The following is a 21,249-nucleotide window of genomic DNA, read 5'->3' as shown; positions in this document are numbered from 1 at the left end:
ATCAATGACACAGGGTTCAGTGACCAGAAATAAATTACTACATTTAGAGTTAACTGATTATACAAGGGGGCCAAGATCATTCAGTGCAGAAAAGGATACTATTTTCAACAAATGGTGCTGGAACAACTGGATACCAACATTCAAAAGAACACTATGTACAAATTTAACTTAGATCAAAACTAAATACAGTATATGAGCTAAAAACTATAAATTCTTAGAATAAAATAGAAATGTAAATCTCTATGACCTTCAATTAGGTAATGGTCTCTTAAATATGTCACAAAAATATAAGCAGTGAAATAAAAAAATAGATGAAATTTCTCCCATCACTACTACCTCTACAGAAGTAACTGCTTTGTCAAAATTAAAAATTTCATGCTTCAAAGAACATTGTCAACAAAGTACAAAAATAACCCACAAAATGGGAATAATAAGGTGACACTTGCAAACCATTGATTCAATCAGAGACTTGTATCTAGAATGTACTAAGAACCCTTATAACTTAATATTAAAAAGACAACCCACTTGGACAATGGGCTGAAATCAACATGCTGTAAAGACAATACACAAATGACCACTAAAAACATGCCATGTAAGACAGCAGCTTCAAGAAAACAGTAAGATCAGAAAGTGGATTACAAGAAGTTCATCTAAAAGCAGGTGTGGTAGTATACACCTGTAATTTCAGCACTGGGAGGTTGAAGCAGGAGGATCACTGTGAATTTGAGGTCAGGCTGGGCTACAAAGTGAGTTCAAGGCCAGCCTCAACAGCACAGTGAAACCCTGTCTCAAAAACATAAAACAAAACAAATGTATATGAAGGTGGCCAGGATAACTGGAAATGATGAGGAGAATGGAAGATGTGTAGTTTTTAACTTAAAGGAAGTGAATTTCCAGGAAGGCAGAAACAGATGTAAGAAAAGAGCTCATAGGGAATTCAAGGCCCTTAAGGAAATGGGAAAGAAGATCTAGGGCCGAGATAGAGAAATTAACCTTGTAGAGGAAAGGAATATGAGGGAGGACATTTTCAGGCATTAAAGTAAAGAGATAGAAGGAAACACTCATTACACATAGCTTTAACCATTTCAGTTAAGCATGAAACAGACAAACTTTGATCTGAAAGATATACCTCAAACTATTAATAAGCAGTTAACTCTGTAGAGGGAGTAGTGATGGGGAGAAAGGAATTTTTCACTTTTATTTGATAGGCTTTTGTGTTTAATTTTTGTATCAAGAATTCCTTCTCATTATATGATTTTGAAAAAAAAACCAAATGCTGCAAGAAATGTAATTCTTTTCAATTGGATGTAAAGGATTGCCAAGCTTCAGGGAGGTAGTGGGCCATATAAATCAATGAATGTTTATGGAATTTATTGATTTGGAACAGTAAGCATAAGTTGTAGTAGAGACAATTAATTTTATTTCTGCTTTGTTCTCCAGCAGAACAGAGCAGAAAATTCTGAAAGTGTGTTTTGTATAAGAGTCTAGGATTGATAAGACAAAAATTGCAAAAGTGTGACAGAAATAAGGATGTGAGGCAAATTTTTCTAAATGTGAGAGGATTTTTTTTCTTTTTTGGGGGGTACCAGGGATCAAACTCATGACCTTGTGCTTTCCAGGCAGGCACTTGTGCCACTGAGCTAAATCCCCAGCCCTAAATTTTTCTAAATGTGTAACTTGGACTGGGCTCACCAAATGTGTTGCCAGGTTTTGGGTAGCTGGAGTCTCCTTCATAGGTATTTTCTAGGTTCTTTTTCTCCCAAAAAAGAGAATTGGTCAAGAGAAGCATAAAAAGCAGCAAGGTTTTGCATTTTATTAAAGTTAGGGAAAGAGATGTGCTTTGCAATGCAAATTCGAGCTAAGTAAACATAAGAAAAGAAGTATACTCTCCAACTCCTCTGTTAATGGATGTCACCATCTCCTTGTGAGGAACCCTGGGTGACCCTGAACACCATGTGTTTTTATTTCTTCAACCCAAGCATAAGCAACAACACCCAAAGGAAGTTGGAGAGCATTATTCCCCAGTAGGTAGGGCCTACAGCCCCTTTCAACAGAAATTAGCTATATGAAGATAGAGATCTCCACTCCTTCAGCACCCATAATGAATTATGGGGCAATGTTTCTCTCAGAGGGAAATGAGATTAGGAGATGGCAGACTGTATGAAAAAGTGGGTATTACCTGTTAATTGCAAATTTCCAGGACACACACACAGAACAGTTCCAAGAACTGCATGTGCACTTCTTGCAAGCCTAGACCTGACATCAACCTAAAGAGTAGGTGAGATGAAAGGACAGTCACCATTGAGCTCTCTGCTACCATGTTCTTTCCTAGTAGTCTGTTCTCACATTGTAGTGGATACGTCTTTTTCCTTTTACTTGACCCTGGATGTACCAGGGTTTTGTTTTATTTTTTAAACCTATTTACCTGGGATTTTTCAGTTTGAGCTATTACAAGTAAAGCTTCTAGGTAATTCATGTGTAAGTTCTTACATAAAAATGTCTTAATTGGGCTGGAGGTTTAGCTAAGTGGTGTAAGTTCCTGCCTGGCAAGCGTGAGGTTGTGAGTATGATCCCTGGTACCAAAAAAAAAGCCTTAATTTTTTTTAGAATAAACTGCCCCATGGTGCAGTTGCTGACTCAAGTGACAAGTCTATATGTAGTTTTGACAAGAACTGCTAAACAATTTACCAGAGTGGCTATACCTTTTTATCTTTCTACTAGCAAGATATGTGTGATCTAGTTTCTCTGTATCCTCACTGGCAATTGTTATCACTGTTTTTTATTTTAGTTGTCTTGAGAGTTGGCTCATTGTAATACTTCTTCTCTTTTAGGACCTAAGTCAAGAGTTACCTCTGTAGAGCCTTGTCTAACATCCTCTGGAAAAGTTAATTACTCTCTGTTTGGTGCCAACTCTGATGTGTCATTTATCATTACATTTTAATTGTTTGTTGCCATAGCCTGTGGCTTCCACTCTATTCTGACCTATATGAAGATAGGGGTTATGCCAGACTTTTTGTATTCTTGAAGCATCTAGTTCTATCTCATGTTGGGCACACAATAGACACTACCCAAATGTGTGCCAAATGAAGAAGAAAATGAATGACGAGAACTTCAGTCTTGCTTGCCTTCCTTCCCCCTCCACTAGAAACATTTTTAGAATAGACAACATGCTTTCCTCTGTGTCTCTCCTGGAGTGGCTATTAAGGTATTCTGTAGATGCAGATGCTTAATAAATATCGTGAAAACTATTTGGGTGGCTTATCTTCCCTCTTAACCCAGTAGATAAGCACATGGGAGAGAAAATAGGCCCCATATCCTTGTATTAAGTATCATCTGTCATAATTTCATAATACTCTTATAACCTCCACAGTAACTCAGTATTTGTCTATGTAGGTGAAAAATCAAAACAAAATAGTTATTTTAATAGAAGAATGCCTCTGTGACTGAACACTGTTCAATATTTCAACATATTGGCTATCTGTGAATTGGGGAGGATGGCATTTCATATTCCTGAATTTCTTTTGCCAATTCAGAAAGGATCTGGGATTTTTCTGCTTTTCCAACACTGGTGTAATTTGACATGTTGATTATGAAAGGGTCATTAACCTCAACATTTTTTATCACTCTTTGACTATGTATTTTCTCAACTCTGAAGTCTGTTAATTTGCACTTGTTTATATGTCTCTGTAAAAATTACTGAGGCCCTTGAGGACTGGTATATGTTTTGTCTGAAAAGTAGGTTGTAAGCCCCTTGAGAGCAAGACCTTTATAACTCCTGGGAATACAATCTGGGCATTGTCAGTGTTCAATTAATAATAATATTGGAAGTCTGACTGAGGTCACCTGTCATACTGACATCTTCCTTGTCATCTGTAAGGCTTCTCATTAAAGTGTTTAGGTTGACTTGATAGCAGTGGGTGATTCTACTCAGTATTATTACCAACTGTAACTTGTTCTTTTAGGGTGCTTTCAGTATTATGATTTTACATCAGTCTTCATAGTTGCATTTCTTTTTTTTTTTTATCGGTACCGGGGTTCAAACTCACAACCACACACTTGCAAGGCAGGTGCTTATGCCGCTGAGCTAAATACCCAGCCCCCATAGTTGCATTTCTTATAATACCCTGCTTACATATACATTAGAGAAGACTACATTTTATAACCCTCAAGACCTCTCCCATAATAAAAAAATAAGCTTATAACATGTAGGCTGTCAAAGCTTTGTGCTTCTCACTACTAACCCCCACTTAAAATTAAGTGATTAACTCCAAGTATGATTGCCATCTTAAATTATGTGAAAGAATCCTTCATAACTATTTAGTATGTTTTATTTCCCCAGATATTAAAATGCAATAAATGTATCCTGTGTCCTGTGGCTGTTGACATTAAATTAATAAGGAAATGTGAGTTCTCAAACAGAAAGGCAAATTTGTTCACTGGTGATAGAAGTACAGAAAATTTTTTAAAAATCAGACTTATTAAAGTATAATTCACATACAATGCAGTTTGCTATTTCTAGGTGGAAATTTTGATGCGATAGCCAGATTGTTTCTTTTTCCTTAATTATGTGCTGATTTGAGTATACCTCTAACTTCCTATACTTCCACCACTAAAGCCTAGACCAAATTGATGTTTCTCTTTCTGATGCACAGTATCCTTTCTCTTTTCTGCAGTGTACTAAAGGAAGTATATCAAGCCTTTAATCCAAAAGCAGTGGTTTTACAGCTGGGAGCTGATACAATAGCGGGGGATCCCATGTGCTCCTTTAACATGACTCCAGTGGGAATTGGCAAGTGTCTTAAATACATCCTTCAGTGGAAGTTGGCAACACTCATTTTAGGAGGAGGTGAGTACAAAGAAAGGTCACCAGGATAATTTGTTGACCTTTCTCCACAGTTTGTCTATTGGTACTAAGTTGACCTTAAATTGGATAATACCAGATAATACCAACATGTCTGTGACCCAGAAGCCTGAGTCAATGAGCTCTGCCACTGCTACATTCAGCCCTCCTCAGTTTGGCATATGCATTGACTCCTTGGCACTATGAAGTCCATTTCATGTCCTGCAGTAAAGATCTTAGGCTAAAGGGTACCTCAAGGGCTGATGTTTAGCATAGTAACAGAATACTTGCATAGTATGTTTTAGTACCTGAGTTCTATCCCAGCACTGCAAAAAAAAAAATGTTACCGCAGATCATAAGTATAGAGGGTGTTAATTCCAATAGACCTGATTTATCTTCTTTCAGTGTAGTCTTTGTTTCTTTATTTTAAAAAGAAAAAACAGAAAAGTCAAAAAGTAAACAAACCTAAAAAACAACAAAAAAAGCAAAATGATAATGACAACAAAAAATAGCTATATGGATTTTCCAAACAAGATGACAGAAATTTAACAATGGCTGTTATACTGCATATTGTTATCTTCAAAATAGTTGCTCAGATTACCAGGTACAGGAATAAAACAAAACAGTAACATGGAACAAAACACTGGATTTCAAAAATAAGACAGAAGGAAATCCCCCATAGTCACCACAATGCATGATGCCATTCCTCCAAATAGATGCCCAAACCACCAGCCTCAGGCCTGCAAAGTCAAACAATAGAAACATTAAGCTATTCCCTTTACCTCCGTTACTATCATCTCACTCTGAGTCCTCTGAATCAACCAGTTGCTCACCCAGGAACTGGCGGGGAGGGGGGATGCTTTTCTGGTTTCCCAGCTCACACACTGGCTGGCCTATGGAAAGGTGCGATTTGTCTTCTTGCTGATTCCCTTCCCAATCCCATGGTAGACCCTGGCTCATGGGAAGGCATGGTTTATCTTCTTGCTGAGTCTCTTCCCAATCCCCAAGACAGAACCTGGTTCATGGGAAAACCTCAGTGTAATCTTTGATTCCTAGTTCTCATAATCATCTTAAGGAAACATACTACCTAACTTACACATATTTCAATAGTAAATATATTAATTAATTTAATACCCAGGCTGAATTCAAGAATGACTCCCCTAAAAGCATGACTTTGTCATAATGAAGCAACTTGGAGAGATTCTGAGCCTCACAGGTATTCTTGCTTTTCACAGTTACTGACATTTTTATTACTTAACCAGCAGAAAACTGAGGCATGTATATATCTAAGAAAAGAAAAGCCTTCATAACTTCAACCACTTTGGAAATTGCCTTGCTTAGGTTCGTCTATATCCCTACCTGGAAAAATCTTTTTATTTCATTAGATGAATGTATGTTAAAATAACATGGTCAAGCAAATTGGGGTTAAAATGCACATATTATGAAAAAGCTAATAGTTTGTTGTTTTGTCAGCCTATTGTAAAAACCAAAGTAAACGAAAGAAATCCTGGGAAGGTCTTATATGTAACTAAATAATTCAGCACAAATACACAAACGTGGTCCTTTGGCAGCTTCAAATCCCAGAGGGATCAAAATTTAAAGTGCTTATAAGAGACAATATTTTATGAAAATATGGCAAGAAATATATTAACTTAAAGGCTAAAATTGGTAAATATTATATGACATATTACTTTCCATGATGCACTAAGGATGGTGATGATGATACATTTTCAGCTAGGGGGAAGAGAGGCTTTTCTGCAACATATATCTGTGAGAATTTAACTTTCATCTGAGGCTACAGTCTTTACTTAACAGGCCTATTTTGCTTCTGAAGCCCTTTTGCTTTCTCAGCATAAAGTTTTGGCTTTTGAGTATGTAAGTATAACTCTTTTTATGTAATATGTATATTCCTAAAAATGCTTATACATAAATGAAATTTTTGCAAATCAGATCATATACTACATGTATGCTAGAGATAGCTTAATACTTAAGCAAAACCTGAAGTGATTCTTTTTGAAATTAAATAATCGTGCTAAGTAAGTATATATTAAAAATCCAATTTTTTTCATATCAGGGGTGTTTAAGTAATATCTATACTATTTAACTGAAATTCTCAATTCTTATTAGCACATAGACAATTAGTAGAGACAGCCACACCCCCAGGTTTCAGTGGACCTTTTGAGGCTTGAAAGACACATTCCAAAAGCCCCAGAACCCCTGACCTTTCAAATAGTAGAAAGGCTTCAGAAAAAGATGACCATATGTCCTAGTTTATATGTATTATCTTAGTATAATGATTAATAGCATCCTCTTTTACTCTTAAAACTATCATATAAAAACAACTATGTCACCTAATTTATATTGTCCCCCGACCTAAAATAGACTAGATTCTATTTCCTTTAGACTGCACTGAGGTTAGGAAATCATTCCATTTTACGCTTATACTCTTGGAATTTAGCTAATGGCCAGTGTTCTAAGCTTGCAAGCAGAACACATATATTTAGCACAGAAATACGCTAATTATTAACCAGTGTGATACGGCTGCTAGATGCACCTGATAAGATGAGTCAGAGTGTCAATCAATGGCCAGATGTAGCAATCATCTCACTCTCTCTGATCGCTGCACCAGGCCTGTATTTTGTGGTGAAAAGGAATGCTGATATTCAAAGAAAGAATTCTGTTTCTGTCAGCACTTTCCTTTTTCCTCTTTCCTGTATGCTTTTAGGGGTCTGCCAATAGCTGTAACAGACAAATAACATCCAACAGTCATTTTATAGAATTGTTGCAAAATTCATCTTGGGAACCTTCCCATTGGGTTGTCACCTCCAGAGATCCTGATTCAAGGGATTTCAGTCTTTCTGATGTCTTTTGATGGAGAAGCCGAGGGTGCATATTTGTTAGGAGATGGGAGCCTCTTTCATCTTCATTGTCCTTGGAATTCCTAGCTCTACACTATGGTCCCCCAACATCTGCCCATTGGGTGGTCTGCAAATATCATAAAGGGATATTTGGGTGAAATTCTTTAAGTTGGAGTTGTCTTTTTAGCTATTTTATTAAAACATTTTTCTCTCTTTCCTCCCCCACCTTCCCTTTGCTGCTGTTTTGTGACTATCCTTTCCTAATTTGACAATTCTTGATGGAGATAGGAGGCTATAACCTTGCCAACACAGCTCGTTGCTGGACATACTTGACCGGGGTCATCCTAGGGAAAACACTACCCTCTGAGATCCCAGATCATGAGGTAAGTGAGGTTCTGACAAGTCCTCTCCTCTTTAAGGAGAAGAGCTGAGTCATTCTACCTAATCAAAATCATGTCCTCACCACTCAATACCATTTTGTTGAGAGACACTTCAACAACAATAACATACTGTCTTGGCAGAATAGTGGACTCTTGTTCCAAAATATCCAAGACCTTCTGCCTTTTTTTTCTTTTACAAAAGACCTCAAAGGCCAACCAACTTTAATTTCTCAATTAATTACAGAGACTGTGGGAAGAGGTCACCTGTTCACACAAAGAACACTTTGGAATATGCTCATGTTTTCATTTCCTACCTCAGAAAGAAAAGGACTGGTTTTTAAATGTATAATCTAGGTTTTCGTCTTTTTTAAGAGGTCTCATAGGTGGTGTATAGTATATGTTCTCTGGTAGTAGTGCTGATCTGTCAATTTTCTTTGACTAATGTAAAAGACAAGAAACATATAGTCACTAACAAAGTCAGGTCTGGTGTTTTTCCAGCAATTAATGCATACAGGGATTGGAGCAGGACCATCCAAAGTGTGAAATGTGTCACTCGAACCCTTGCTATGTTTTTAGTCATATGAGATGAGCTTTACAAAACAAAGGTGTCTGTTCTGATTTTCCTAAAGCAAGGGAATGACAAGCTATCTGGGACCTTTGAGTATGCTGATAATCACTCATCTCAAGGTGTACCCCTCCTATTCCCACTATTTCTCACCTTGGCAGGCATCATGTTATCACAGACTAGGATGCTGGAACAGATCTTAGACTGTGTGGGTCAAAATAACAGACCAGTACATGCAGCCTCATCTTCTCAAGCTATTTCCCAAGGATAAGTGGTGTTGCATTGTTATAATGTAATGATTTCTGCCAGATATAGCAGTTGTTTACTAGGAAACATTACGTTTTTTTAAAGTTACTATTATTTTTTAAAAATTAGAAACAAACTAATTTCCTCCCAATTTTCTTCTAACCTTAAATGAGATAAAATGTGTATCTTGGAAAAGCCATTCAATATGTCTAAAATAGAAAAAGAAGGTATACCATAATTTGAGACAATTTGCTGGTATTAGGGTTAATAGAAGTCTCTTTTCTTGACTTACCTTTATACAGTATTTGGAAGCTTACTGAAATATAAATGTAAGTGTTGTGGATAAATGTAATTGCTGTTATTGTTGTGGGAATATCTCAGATTGAATTGTAATTTAAAGCACTGGGACTTTAAAAACTGATCACCTTATGTCAGAAAGGAGTTTTCAGCCTTAGAAGTCTGAATTGAGTGAGTGTTCTGTTCTTGGGCAGCAAAAGATTCATCTCTCTTAGAAGATTTATAAAATTTTAATCAGCATGAATATTACCTCTGGTACCTGGAAAGCTATGTGCCTGAACAGATGTGAGCTTCCCCTTAGATAATGTTCTGTCTTTGTACAAACTTATTCTGCAAGATTAGATGAGATGTAATATATACCAAGTCTCTGACACACAATTCCTGGCACCTAATTGACATTTTAGAAAGACATGTTCTCCTCTTTTCCCTTTGCATACTCCTTTACTTCTTATACCCAGATATTTATGACTATGTCATTCATAAATTTGTTCAAACCCCTTGTGAATCCCTCCTGTCATATCCTTCTGGTGTGACATATGAGTCATCCAAGAAGGAACAAAGAAGAAAATTGAAATGATAGTCTTCTAGGTACAATAAGATAACATTTTAATGAAAATAGCCAAAAATAGACTACATGGTATAAAGGCATATATAAGTTTTGTGTCACAATACACAGCTGTACATAAATATCTTTGTATTTATCTGTAATCATATTTTTTAAAGGCATATAAAAAATGTTTGCTACCCATTGTGATCCAGGACCGATGCTAAATGTCTTGGGAGATGTAAAAACAGCAAGACTTTGTCCCCTACCTCAAGCAGCTGGGGAGGAAGGCTGGTGCAAATGTAGGGACATAGGTTAATGCCCAGATAGTTCTAAAACAGCACGGGATCAGAACCATAAAGCATAGGAACTGTGACTATGGAGATGGGCATCTAACATATAGGTAATGCAAAGGAGTATGCAAAATAGCCCTCCAAGAACTGAGATTGTACTTGAGGAATCTGGCAAATGACAAGGTCAGTGGGCTGCAGCCTGGCTGACCTCCTTACCATCTCTGCTTTCATGCTTGGGCTTTTGTTCTTCCATCTCAGAGAATAATAATGTACCTCCTCCAAATGCCCTACTGTTTTCCTGGGTCCAGTTTAAAGGTCCAGTTTAAATTCTGCCTTTCAAAAACTGACCTACATCTACCACATCTCTTTGATCTTCCTATTCAGATATTCCTTCATTCATTTAACTAATATTTATTGGTCCCCTTCCTTTTGATGGATCTTATTCAGATCTGGATTCAGAAATACAGAGACTAATGAGATAAACCCAGTATGGTAAAAAAAAATCTCACTTTTTAATAAAGGCAACAGGGCAATGTGCTCAAACCCAGAGCAGATTAGGAACATAAGGAAAGTATTTCAACAAAATTTTGCACTGAATTGGGAAATTGGGAGTCTGCTAGGCAAAGAAAGAGGGAAAGGCATTCTAGGGAGAGTAAATAGTGGGTAGAAAGGACCAGTGAGACATTTGCTGTGTGTAAAACATAAGGTATATGAGAAACAATAGGAAAGTTTAAGACCTGAATGGAAATTGAGGCCAGATTATAGAGTCTTGAATGCTACATTAATGAGTTTATGCTTTTTCCCTATGAAAACAAACTTTCATTCTTAGAAATCTCATTTGGTAGGAAATAGAAGACAGATTACAAAGGGGAGAGATTTAAAAAGGCAGAGCTGATAAGAGGTTCAAATTTAATCCCATAACATGTATAGTCTTCAGAGGTTGGGTAGCCCTTATCCAAAATGCCTGGGGCCAGAAGTATTTCGGATTTTGGATTTTTTGTCTCTCAGTAGTTTAAAACAGTTGTCTGTATATAATAAGATATCTTGAGGATGGAATCTGAGCCTAAATTCCAAGTTCATTTACATGTCATACACACCTTATACACATAGGCTGAAGATAATTTTACACAATATTTTGGTAATTTTGTGCATGAAACAAAGAAAGATATGGAAATGTCCATCAATGGTGTCAGGTCAGCACTACAAATTTTTGGATTTGAGAGCATTTCAGACTTCAGATTTTCAGATTAGAGGTTCTTACCCTATACCATATTTTTAATCATCCATGGTTTGGTTGTCTCCATATCCCTTTTTTGTGCATAGCATAATGTTAAACATCCACATAGCTGGTGTTCTTTCAATGAGTGAACAACTAAACACATGAGTGTTTAAATGATGTGCATTAACATTCACACTGATATGGAAGAATTGGAAGGATAATCTAGTCCTTCTCTGAGAACAAAATTTAACCCTAGTGGGTAGCAACTTCCTATGCTTTGCAAATAGTTACGGCTATAGGACAGGTACATCTATGGGAAAACACTAGATTTGCATTCAGGGAAAGGGGTTTAGACAGTAAATCCAGCATAGATGTTAGAAGTAAATAGGAATTTGAGCTGAACATGGTAGCACACCCCTGTAATCCCAGCACTCAGAGTCTGAGGTGGGAACTTTTGAGGCCAGCCTGAACTACATAGCAAGACCCTGTCTCAAAACAAAATAAAACAAGAAGGAAATAGGAGTGGAACTTCAAATATAGCCCTCATGAAATACAAAACTGGTGATACTATAAAAGCCAGTGATGCCATAAAGCCAGTGATTAGGAAGTTCAGATTAGCCAGTCAAACTTGGAATGAAGAGTCAATTTCAGATGGAGGAAGAACTTTGAGCCCAGCTGGGAAAGCTTGAGAGGAACAGATCATGTGTGTATGTTTGCCCCAGGTATCTCTACCATAAGGAAAGCCCAAACATGACATGGACCCATAAAATGGCCAGCATATAGCTAATTAGCACAGTCACCTGGACTATTAGGTGTAAGAATGTTCTGTGATCCAGTAATACCACTTAAGTCTCATGATCTAGGATAGAGTAAGGCAGTTGCATGTATATATTTTGTATTTCTAAGACAAACATCCAAAAATCCGAAACCCTCTGAAGTATGAAATTCTTTGTGCAGCACATAATATTCATTGTCATCGAGTAGGTTTGCTAACAATAAATACTTATTCTACTTAACCAGTTTTGATGGATTGATTGGGTAAATTGTATCTCCTTCATGTTAGGAAATAGCCATTAAAATGAATTAAGTCAATATATATACAAAATATCCACTCAAAGAATGAATAAAAAGATTTGGTATTTTTATACAATGGCGTACTACTCAGCTTGCATCAAGGCTTTTATAAGTAAATGGATGCAACTTGAGACCGTACTCATAAGTGAAATAAATCAAACTCACATATGTAAATACCATAGTCTCCCTAGCAGAAGAAACTGAAAGAGTAAATACAATCCAAAATCTACAATAAATATTGTGTAAGGGTAAGAAACTGCTCAAAGAGGAAAAGTAACTGGGATAGGGGAAGGGAGGAAAGAAGGAAGTGAAAAGGAAAAAGACAGAAACTTGTATATATACCTAAGATAGCTAAAATCACTATACTACTAATTGTATTAGTTCTTGGAAAAGAACAGTTAATGCTTATATGATTAGATCAGTTTTACATGTCTATATGTGGTAATCTAAGCAACCCTTCTGAAGGTAACAATATGCAATATTATAAGCATTGTTAAATTCCTATCATTTTGTTTTATAAACCTATACTGTTATTATTTTGGGTTTGCTATTGTTGTTTGTCTCTTTGCCTTTGTTTTTCTTTTCTGTGTCTTCTTTTCTCTTAAATAAAAAAAAATAAAAATTAAAAAAGTTATACAAAGTATCTGTAAGTAAATGTCTTTCAGTACAATCTATATAAATTTATTTTTTGGAAGAATAAAATCTTAACAGTAATCTTCCAATCCATGAATTTACAAGTATCTTTCCATTTACTTAGTTATAATTTCAACTTAAACTTCAGCAAACAGGTTTTGCATGGGTTTTGTTAAAGTTATCCCTAAGTATTTCATGATTTGATTTTCTGTACATATTTCTTAAAACAATTTGTTTGTTGCCAGAATATAGAAATATAATTGATTTTGTATAGACCTTAAATAATGTAACCTATGTAGCTAACGTCACTATTTTTACTAATTTTCTTCATAAATTACTTAGCATGTTCCAGGTATACAATCATGTCATATACAGATAAAGAGTTTTAATTCTTCCTGTATAATGCTTTTTATTCTTTTTTCCTTTCTTATTGCACTGATTGTGACCACTGGTTGAGACCATCAGTGCAATGCTAAATAGAAGTGGTGAGTGAATGTCTTTGTCTTACTAGCAATCATAGGGGAAAAGCACTTAAATCTTTTATTGTCATGTGATGTCAGCCATATTTTGTTTTGTTTTGAAAAATATTCTTTGCTAAGTAAAGAAATTTCCCTTCTATTCTAATTTTCTCAGTTTTTTCCTCACAAATGAGTTTTGGATTTTGTCAAGTGCTTTTTCTTGTTATTGAAATACTTACATTGTTGCTCTTATGTTAGTAAGATAAATTCAACTATTTTTGTGTTAAAATAACTTTACATTCCTGGGAGCTCTAACTGGTTATGGTGTGTTGTGCTTGTTATACGTTACTAGATTCAGTTTGCTGAAATTTGGCCAATGACTACTGTGTCTTATGTTGATGATGGATGTTGGCTTGTTATTTTCTTTCTTATAATGTCTCTGGCTTTAATGTCAGGGCAGTGCTGATCCTATAAAATTACTTGGGAAGTATCACCTCCTTTTTTTCTGAAAGAGCTTATATAAAATTGATACTGTATCTTTGTAAAATATTTGATAGAATTCACCATTGAAAACATTGCAGTCTGGAGTTTTCTTTGTTTTGTATTTTATAAATTCAGTTTCTTTAATGGTTATATGGCTATTTAGATTTACTATTGCGTCTTGATCCCATTTTGGTAATTTGTCTTTCAAGGAATTTTCCCATTTACTCATATTCCTTTATTTTTATTTTGAATTTCTATAGGATCCAATATCCTTTCTTTTTCTCCTGTTATGAATGATTTTTTCTTAACTATTTTAACTAGTGATTTATCAATTTCATTAAAGTATTTTTTCAAAGAACTGGTTTTTAGTTTCATTGACTTCATTTTCCTTTTCTATGTTATATATGCTCCATCTTTGTTATTCCTTCCTTCTGCTTACTGTACATTTTTAGTAGTTTTTTTCTTATAATAGAAAATTAGTTAACAGATTTTTAACATTTTTCTTTTCTAATATAACCATTTTGAGCTATAAATTTTCATGTAAGCACTGCTTTAGCTGCATCTTACAAATTCTTTTTTGTTTGTTTGTACCGGGAATCATACTCACGACCTTGTGCTTGCCAGGCAGACACTTATGCCACTGAGCTAAATCCCCGGCCCTCATCTTACAAATTCTGAAATGTTGTTTTCATTTTCCTTTGACTCAAAATATTTCCTTCTTTGACCAGCAGCTTATTTAGAAATATAGAGTTAGGCTGAGCCTAATGACTCATGCCTATAATCTCAGCACTCTAGAAGGCTGAGGTAGAAGGATAGCAGGTTGAAGTCTTGCTTGGACAGTTTTGTGAGTTAAGGAGACCCTGTCTCAATATAAAAAATAAAGAAGGGCTGGAGATGTAGCTCAGAGTAAAAGCCTTAGGTTCAATCCAAGTATCACAATAAATAAATAAATGTAGGGTTTTTTAAAAAATAATTTTCAGAGCTGGGGATGTAGCTTAGTGGTAGGGTACTTATCTACCATCCATGCTCGAGGACCTAGATTCAATGCCCAGCACTGCCAAAATTTAATTTCCAAGTATTTGATAATTTTCCACATATTTTTCTTTGTGCTCAAAGAATATAGTCTTCAAGGTTTCAGTGTATTTTATGTTTAGTGAAATTTACATGGCCCACCACATAATTTATCTTAATGAATGTTTAATATGCAACTTGAAAAGAATGTGTATTCTGCTGTTATTGGGTGACATTTGCTATTATTATCAATTACATCAGGTTGGTTGAGCATGCTGTTTACAACTTCTAATATGCCTACTGATTTTCTACCTATTTGTTCTGTCAGTTTCTCAGAGCTAAAGTCTCTGACTATGATTTTGGATTTAGTTATTCTACTTTTCAGTTTATCAGTTTAAGTTTCACACATTTTTTAAGTTTTGTTATGAGATGCATACACACAGTTCTTGTATCTTCTTTATGAATTTATCCCTTTATGAGATAGCCTTCTCTATCTCTGGTTACATTCTTGTTCTGAAATCTATTTTTCCCAATTTTAATATTTTGCCATACAAGTTTCCTTAGGATTACTGAGTGTGTAGTGCATTTTTCCTCTTCTTTTACCTTTAACCTATTTAAAACTATACATTTCTTCCTATTTAAAGAGAATTTCTTGTAGACACCATTTGGTTAGGTCATGTTTTCTTATCAAGCATGACAATCTTTCTTTTATTTGGAGTATTTAGACCATTTGTGTTGAAAGAAATTATTTATGTCCATCTTTCTATTTCTTTTCTATTTGTCTCATCCATTCTTTAGTTCTTTCTTTGTCTTTTCCTGCTTTTTAAAAACTAAACATGTTTGTTTGCTTGTTATTTGTGCTGCTGGAAACTGATTCCCAAGCCTCATTTATGCTAGACAAGTGCTCCTACTGCTGAGCTCTAGCATCCTAGTTTAGTTCCTTATTTGCCTATTAGCTGTAACTCTTTGTTTTTTGTTCTGGGATTTATATCATGCATTTTTAATTCAGTATCTACTTTCAAGTAGTATTACATTACTTAACGTACAATTTAGCAACTTAACAGCAGTTCCTCCATTTTTCCCTTTCCCTTCTTTTCTGCTATTATATTTGTATGATTGTACAGTTACAGTTTTAATATGCTATAAACCCCTTTATATTTTATTAATATTTTGTTTTAGTCAATTATATTTTTTGTTTTAAACTATCTCCTATTTCATTTAAGAATAAAAATCTGGTACATATTAGAACAAATAATATGCTTTTATTAAAAAATAACTATGTTCTAAGATAAAAAGCAATTTTATGAAAAAATACCATTTGTATAGCCTTCCTTTATCTCTTTATTGTCTGGGTTGGTAGATGACAGCTGAATTCTCATATCTACTTGTACATTCAATGTGTTTCAATATGTTGTTTTTATTAAAATTTGTGTAGTGAATCTAGCTTTACAGACACATTGCTGAAAAAGGAAAGAGTATTTCAATGGGGCAACTATAGTTTACAACAATTTATTATGTGCTTTATAAAGACAACTAAGAAAGACAAGTTGAAGGTTCACAGCAAAAAGAAATGATAAATGTTTAAGGAGATTGAAATGCTAATTACATTTATTTGATCATTATATATTTTGTATATATATCAGATCATTACACTGTGTCACATAAGTATATGCATATTTTTTTTTTTTTTTGTCTTTTCGAGACATCTAGCTATGTAGTGCAGGCTGGCCCTGAACTCACTTTGTAGACCAGGCTGGCCTCGAATTGAAAGTCAAGCCTCCTGCCTCAGCCTTCTGAGTGCTGGGATTACAGGCCTGCGCCACCACATTGGGCATGTAGATATTTTTGAGACAGAGTCTCATTATGTAGCTCAGGCTGGCCTTGAACTCACAGTGATCTTTCTGCCTCAGCCTCCTAGTACTGGAATTACAGGCATGTGCTACCACATCCAGCTGTGTAAAATTATTAATTATATAATAATTATTAATGTAATTATATAAAATTATGTACTAATTATATAAAATTATTGTATAATATTTTTCAAAAGATATAGAATATAAACAGTAATCAAAAGAAAACATGAATGTCTTTTTTTTTCCAAAAACTGAGCCTATTCTTATGTAATCCAGAAAGTGCATTCCTAGGCAGTGTTCCCAGAGAAATGAAAGCTTACACCTACACAACTATACAGAAATGTTTTCATTTTAATGGCTAGAAGTGAAAACAACCCCAAAGTCCTTCAATGGTTAGACAATACAATATAGAATACCATTCAAAAAAATGAATTATTGTTACATGGAACAATTTAGAGGGATCTAGAGAGAATTTATGCTGAGTGAAAAAAGACTCAAAAAGGTCATATACTATATAATTCTATTTATTTCATGTCTAAATGAAAAAAATCAGAGCAGTGTTAAACAGATTAGTGAGTTCCAAAAATTAGAGATAGGCTTAGGTCAGGGAAGAGAAGAAGACTTCTATGGTATAACACAGTAACACAAAGAAAATCTTTGTAGTGATGGTTCATTTCTGTGTCTTGATTATGGTGATGATTACGTCAATCTATACATATAAAAACTGCATAAGACTAAATGCATACACACTCTGTTTTTCAATTTCCTATATCATATTTGGACTTTTTTCTTATAATGCTAGAGATCAAACCCGGGGCTGTGGTCATGCTAGACAAGTGATTTAGCAGTGAGGTACAGCCCAGCCTTATTGTTAAATTTGAAGTGAGTTTCTTATACAGAGAATATAGTTGAGTCACATTTGTTTTTTAAATTTATTCTGCCAATTCTGCTTTTTAAATCTGTTTTTATACTATTTATTTAGTTTTTTTTTAATTCAGGGTCCTATTTCAGGCTAGTCTTAAATACTCAAAATCACAGTAATCTTCCTGCCTCAGCCTCCTGAGTGCTGGGACCACTAGCATCCACCACCATGCCCAGTTTAGACCATTTACTTTTAATGTAGTTCTTGGTATGGTAGGGTTTAAATCTGCCATTTTATGTTTTATATTTCTTTCTCTTGCCTTCATCTCAGTTATTTGAAAATTTTTTAAAATTTCATTTTATGTGTCTATATTTGAGTGTATCAATTTGTTTAGGTTTTTCAGTTGTTGCTTTAGGTATTAGGTTATACATGTGTAAGTTATCATATTCTGGTAGAAACATTTATCAATTTTTAGTAAAGAAATCTTATCTCCATTTAGGTTCCTTTACCCTTTATAAGATACGTTAAATATTTCTCATATATTCATTGAGACCCATATCCTATGGTTACAGTTTTCCTTTGAATCATCAAATAGAAATTTAGAGACGTGAAGAAGGTAAAAGTCTGTTGTGTTTACCTATATTTTTATTTTTTGTCTTTTCTTCCTTTCAGGTGTTGTGATTTTTTTAATCATTTCTTTTCTATTTATAGAAATTACTTTTTCCATTTGTTTGAAGTAGGCTGCTGAAAAGTTCTCTTTGTCTTGTTTCATCTGATTGTCTTAATTTCCTTTTCCCTCTTGAAGGATATTTTCACTGGGTATAGAATTTTCGATTGATGGTTCTTTTCTTTCAGCACTTAAAAAATGTCTCCTCTTTCTGACCTCTGTGGTTTCTGATGAGAAAACTATTGTCATTCAGAGTAGTATTCTCATATGAGTAATTTATCATTTCTTTCTAGCTGCTCACAAGATTGTTTTGTCTATTTTTATAATATCACCTTTTATCTTTCTCTTTTGTGACTCCAATGACAAGAATATTTAATCGTTTTTCTTGTCCCATGGAATCCTGAAACTGCTTTTTCTTATTCATCTATTTTATGTCTGCCATTTCCATTCTTCTATTTAGTCCATTCAGTAAGTTTTTTGTTATTGTATTTTTCAGTTCTAAAATTTCCATTTTACTCATCATTATGTTTTCTATTTCTCCACTAGTACTATTTTTTCATTTTGTTTGTTTTTGTAATTTCTCATTGAAATATTTTTATGACTGCCTTAAAATTTTTATCAGATCATTTTAGCACATGTCATCTTGATATTCACATGTGTTGACTGTTTTTTCTCATTTAAATTGAAATTGTTGTGAATACTGGTATAATGAGTGAATTTTTCTTGGAACCTTAACATTTGCAGTTGTATAAGACTGGCACCCCTGAACTCTGTTCTGACTCCTCACTCAGTGGTTCCCTTATTTCATAAGTTGATTTCCCTCTGTTTCTACCTGATTTGGTCTATTTTCTATTACAGTATGTCATAAAAGCTTGGTAGAACGGGCCAACAATTATCAGAAGTCAGAAGGAAAGACTTTTATTATTTATGATATACCTTTTGGTAATTTTGTGGTATTTTTTAAAGACAGTCTCAGTATGTAGCCCTGGTTGGCCTTGAACTCATAATCTTCCTGTTTTAGTTTCCCAAGTCCTGGGATTATAGGCTTGTACCCCCATACCTGGCCCTTTTGGCACCTTTTGAAGGTTTTATAATATTTAAAAAATGCTTTTAATCAACACCTAAAACATTAAATAAATGTATTTATCAGATAGGGAGGGTTCATAGTAACACTGTATACTAGACAAATTAAGTAAATTATTTAATCATTTTATGTCTGATTTACCTATAAATAGAGATTAATGTGAAGATGAAATATGCTGGGCAAAGCAAATGTTGAGCGCAGTGGCTAGCATTATAATTAGCACTCAGTAAAATTTTAGGTGTTCTTGTTACTGAGTGTTGATAAAACTCCTCATTGCCAAAGATCTCTCTCATTTTGTTCTTTAATGCTGAGAATGTGGTACCCAGTGAATGCCTAAAAAAGCAACTGAGCACAGCATTGTATTGGGTATTTTATAGACTTAGCCTAACAGCCCTTTTGCTTATGCTCACAACTCATGGAATTAAACATTCAAAGCATATCTAAATGAAATATTATCATCTTCTGTGAGTGAAGATATAGTGAAGACAAATACTAGAGATTGCATATTCAAGTTTTATATAGATAGACCTTATATAGACTTTATGTAGATAAGGTCATAATATCAAGCATTCAACAAACTATTCTCAACTATTTGTAAGAGGACAATCTGTAATCATCAACTAGTGATTTCTTACTGTTTATTTTTTTCTTTGAAAGTAAGTATTATTTCTACCCATTTTCTGTTTTGTTTAGTCTTTCTTTAAATAAAATTTTTAAAAAGACACTACAGTATCCAGTGCTGATCCCGGAGTGTCATGATGTGAAATCCAGCAATACTATTTTCTTTGTTCAGAATGACTTTAGCCTGCTTTAGTTTGTTTAATCTCAACATAAATGAAGATATAGATAACTGCATGTATGTTTAAGTGTATAGGATTAACAACCATATTACTAAGTTTTTGTTGGATAGTTGAACAGAACTGTTTGCAGTCTCTCTGTTTGAATTCCCACTTTCTATGTTCCACTTTTGTATCTTGAACAACTATTTGTAAGAGGACAGTATGTAAACATCAACTAGTGATTTCTTACTGTTTATTTTTTTCTCTGAACATATGTATTATTTCTACCCATTTTCTGTTTTGTTTGGTCTTTCTTTAAATAAAATTTTTTTAAAAACCAACAAACTATTCTCTGATCATAAAATTAATTCATATAGGTAGTTTTTAGGAACTGTTTGAAAAAAGAGATTAACAGTTGTTAAGCACCAGTTATACCCCCAGTGTATCTATATATTAGTTTCTTTACATATATTATTTCATACGTGTTTGTTAGCAACCTGAGATGTAGGCATTATACCCCATTTAGCAATGAGAAAAGAGAAGTAACATGACCCAGATCAACTAGTAAAATAGCAGTCAGGATTCAAACTCAAATCTGTCAGATCTCTGGGTTTATCCTCTTTACTTTCAGTGATAGGATGCAGGGTTTTGGTATAAAGAATACATGGGAGAAAAAATAAACATTTATTCGACATCTGTAGCCAGCCAGTGTGCCACATGCATTAATTCACTTATTTGTCAAACTATTTTTTGTCATTTTTGAGACAGGGTTTTACTATGCAGTTCAGGCTGGCCTTAAACTCACTTTGTAGCCCAAACTGAATTCACAGTAATCCTCCTACTTCAGCCTCCCTAGTGCTGGGATTACAGGCATGCACCACGTCATCTGGTCTTCAAAGCATTCTTCTAGTAAATCCTCACAAACCACTCTATGAAAACAAAAAGAATTAACATTTGTTAAGCCCCTGCTCTGTGCCTAACACTTAAGTAGAGCTTATATAAATTACTTCTAGTTGTCTCCTAACAGCCCAATGAAACTGGTATTAACCTGAAGGAAGAAGCAGCTGAGCAAAGCTTTCACTGCACTCACCTGGCTCTCAACG

General features: G+C 34.5%; 1 protein-coding gene across 8 annotated transcripts in view; it reads left to right on the top strand.

The window, feature by feature from the left end:
• Hdac8 (histone deacetylase 8) overlaps window positions 1-21,249 on the top strand; it is a 265,800-nt gene that overhangs the window by 105,451 nt on the left and 139,100 nt on the right. For 6 of the 8 annotated variants that reach the window (XM_063246092.1, XM_003471063.5, XM_063246094.1 and 3 more), the window contains 2 exons: window positions 4,674-4,846; window positions 7,987-8,081. In XM_063246092.1, coding sequence (XP_063102162.1) covers window positions 4,674-4,846; window positions 7,987-8,081 — 268 coding nt within the window. Of the gene's footprint in view, window positions 1-4,673; window positions 4,847-5,978; window positions 7,491-7,986; window positions 8,082-8,322 lie in introns of those variants that run through there. The other 2 variants (XM_063246093.1, XM_063246095.1) reach the window with 2 other exon arrangements.

Source organism: Cavia porcellus, unplaced genomic scaffold, assembly GCF_034190915.1.
Source record: "Cavia porcellus strain 051 isolate PalLab524CR breed Dunkin Hartley unplaced genomic scaffold, mCavPor4.1 scaffold_3, whole genome shotgun sequence".
NCBI lineage: Eukaryota > Metazoa > Chordata > Mammalia > Rodentia > Caviidae > Cavia > Cavia porcellus.
This window is presented reverse-complemented; position numbering and strand designations above follow the sequence as displayed.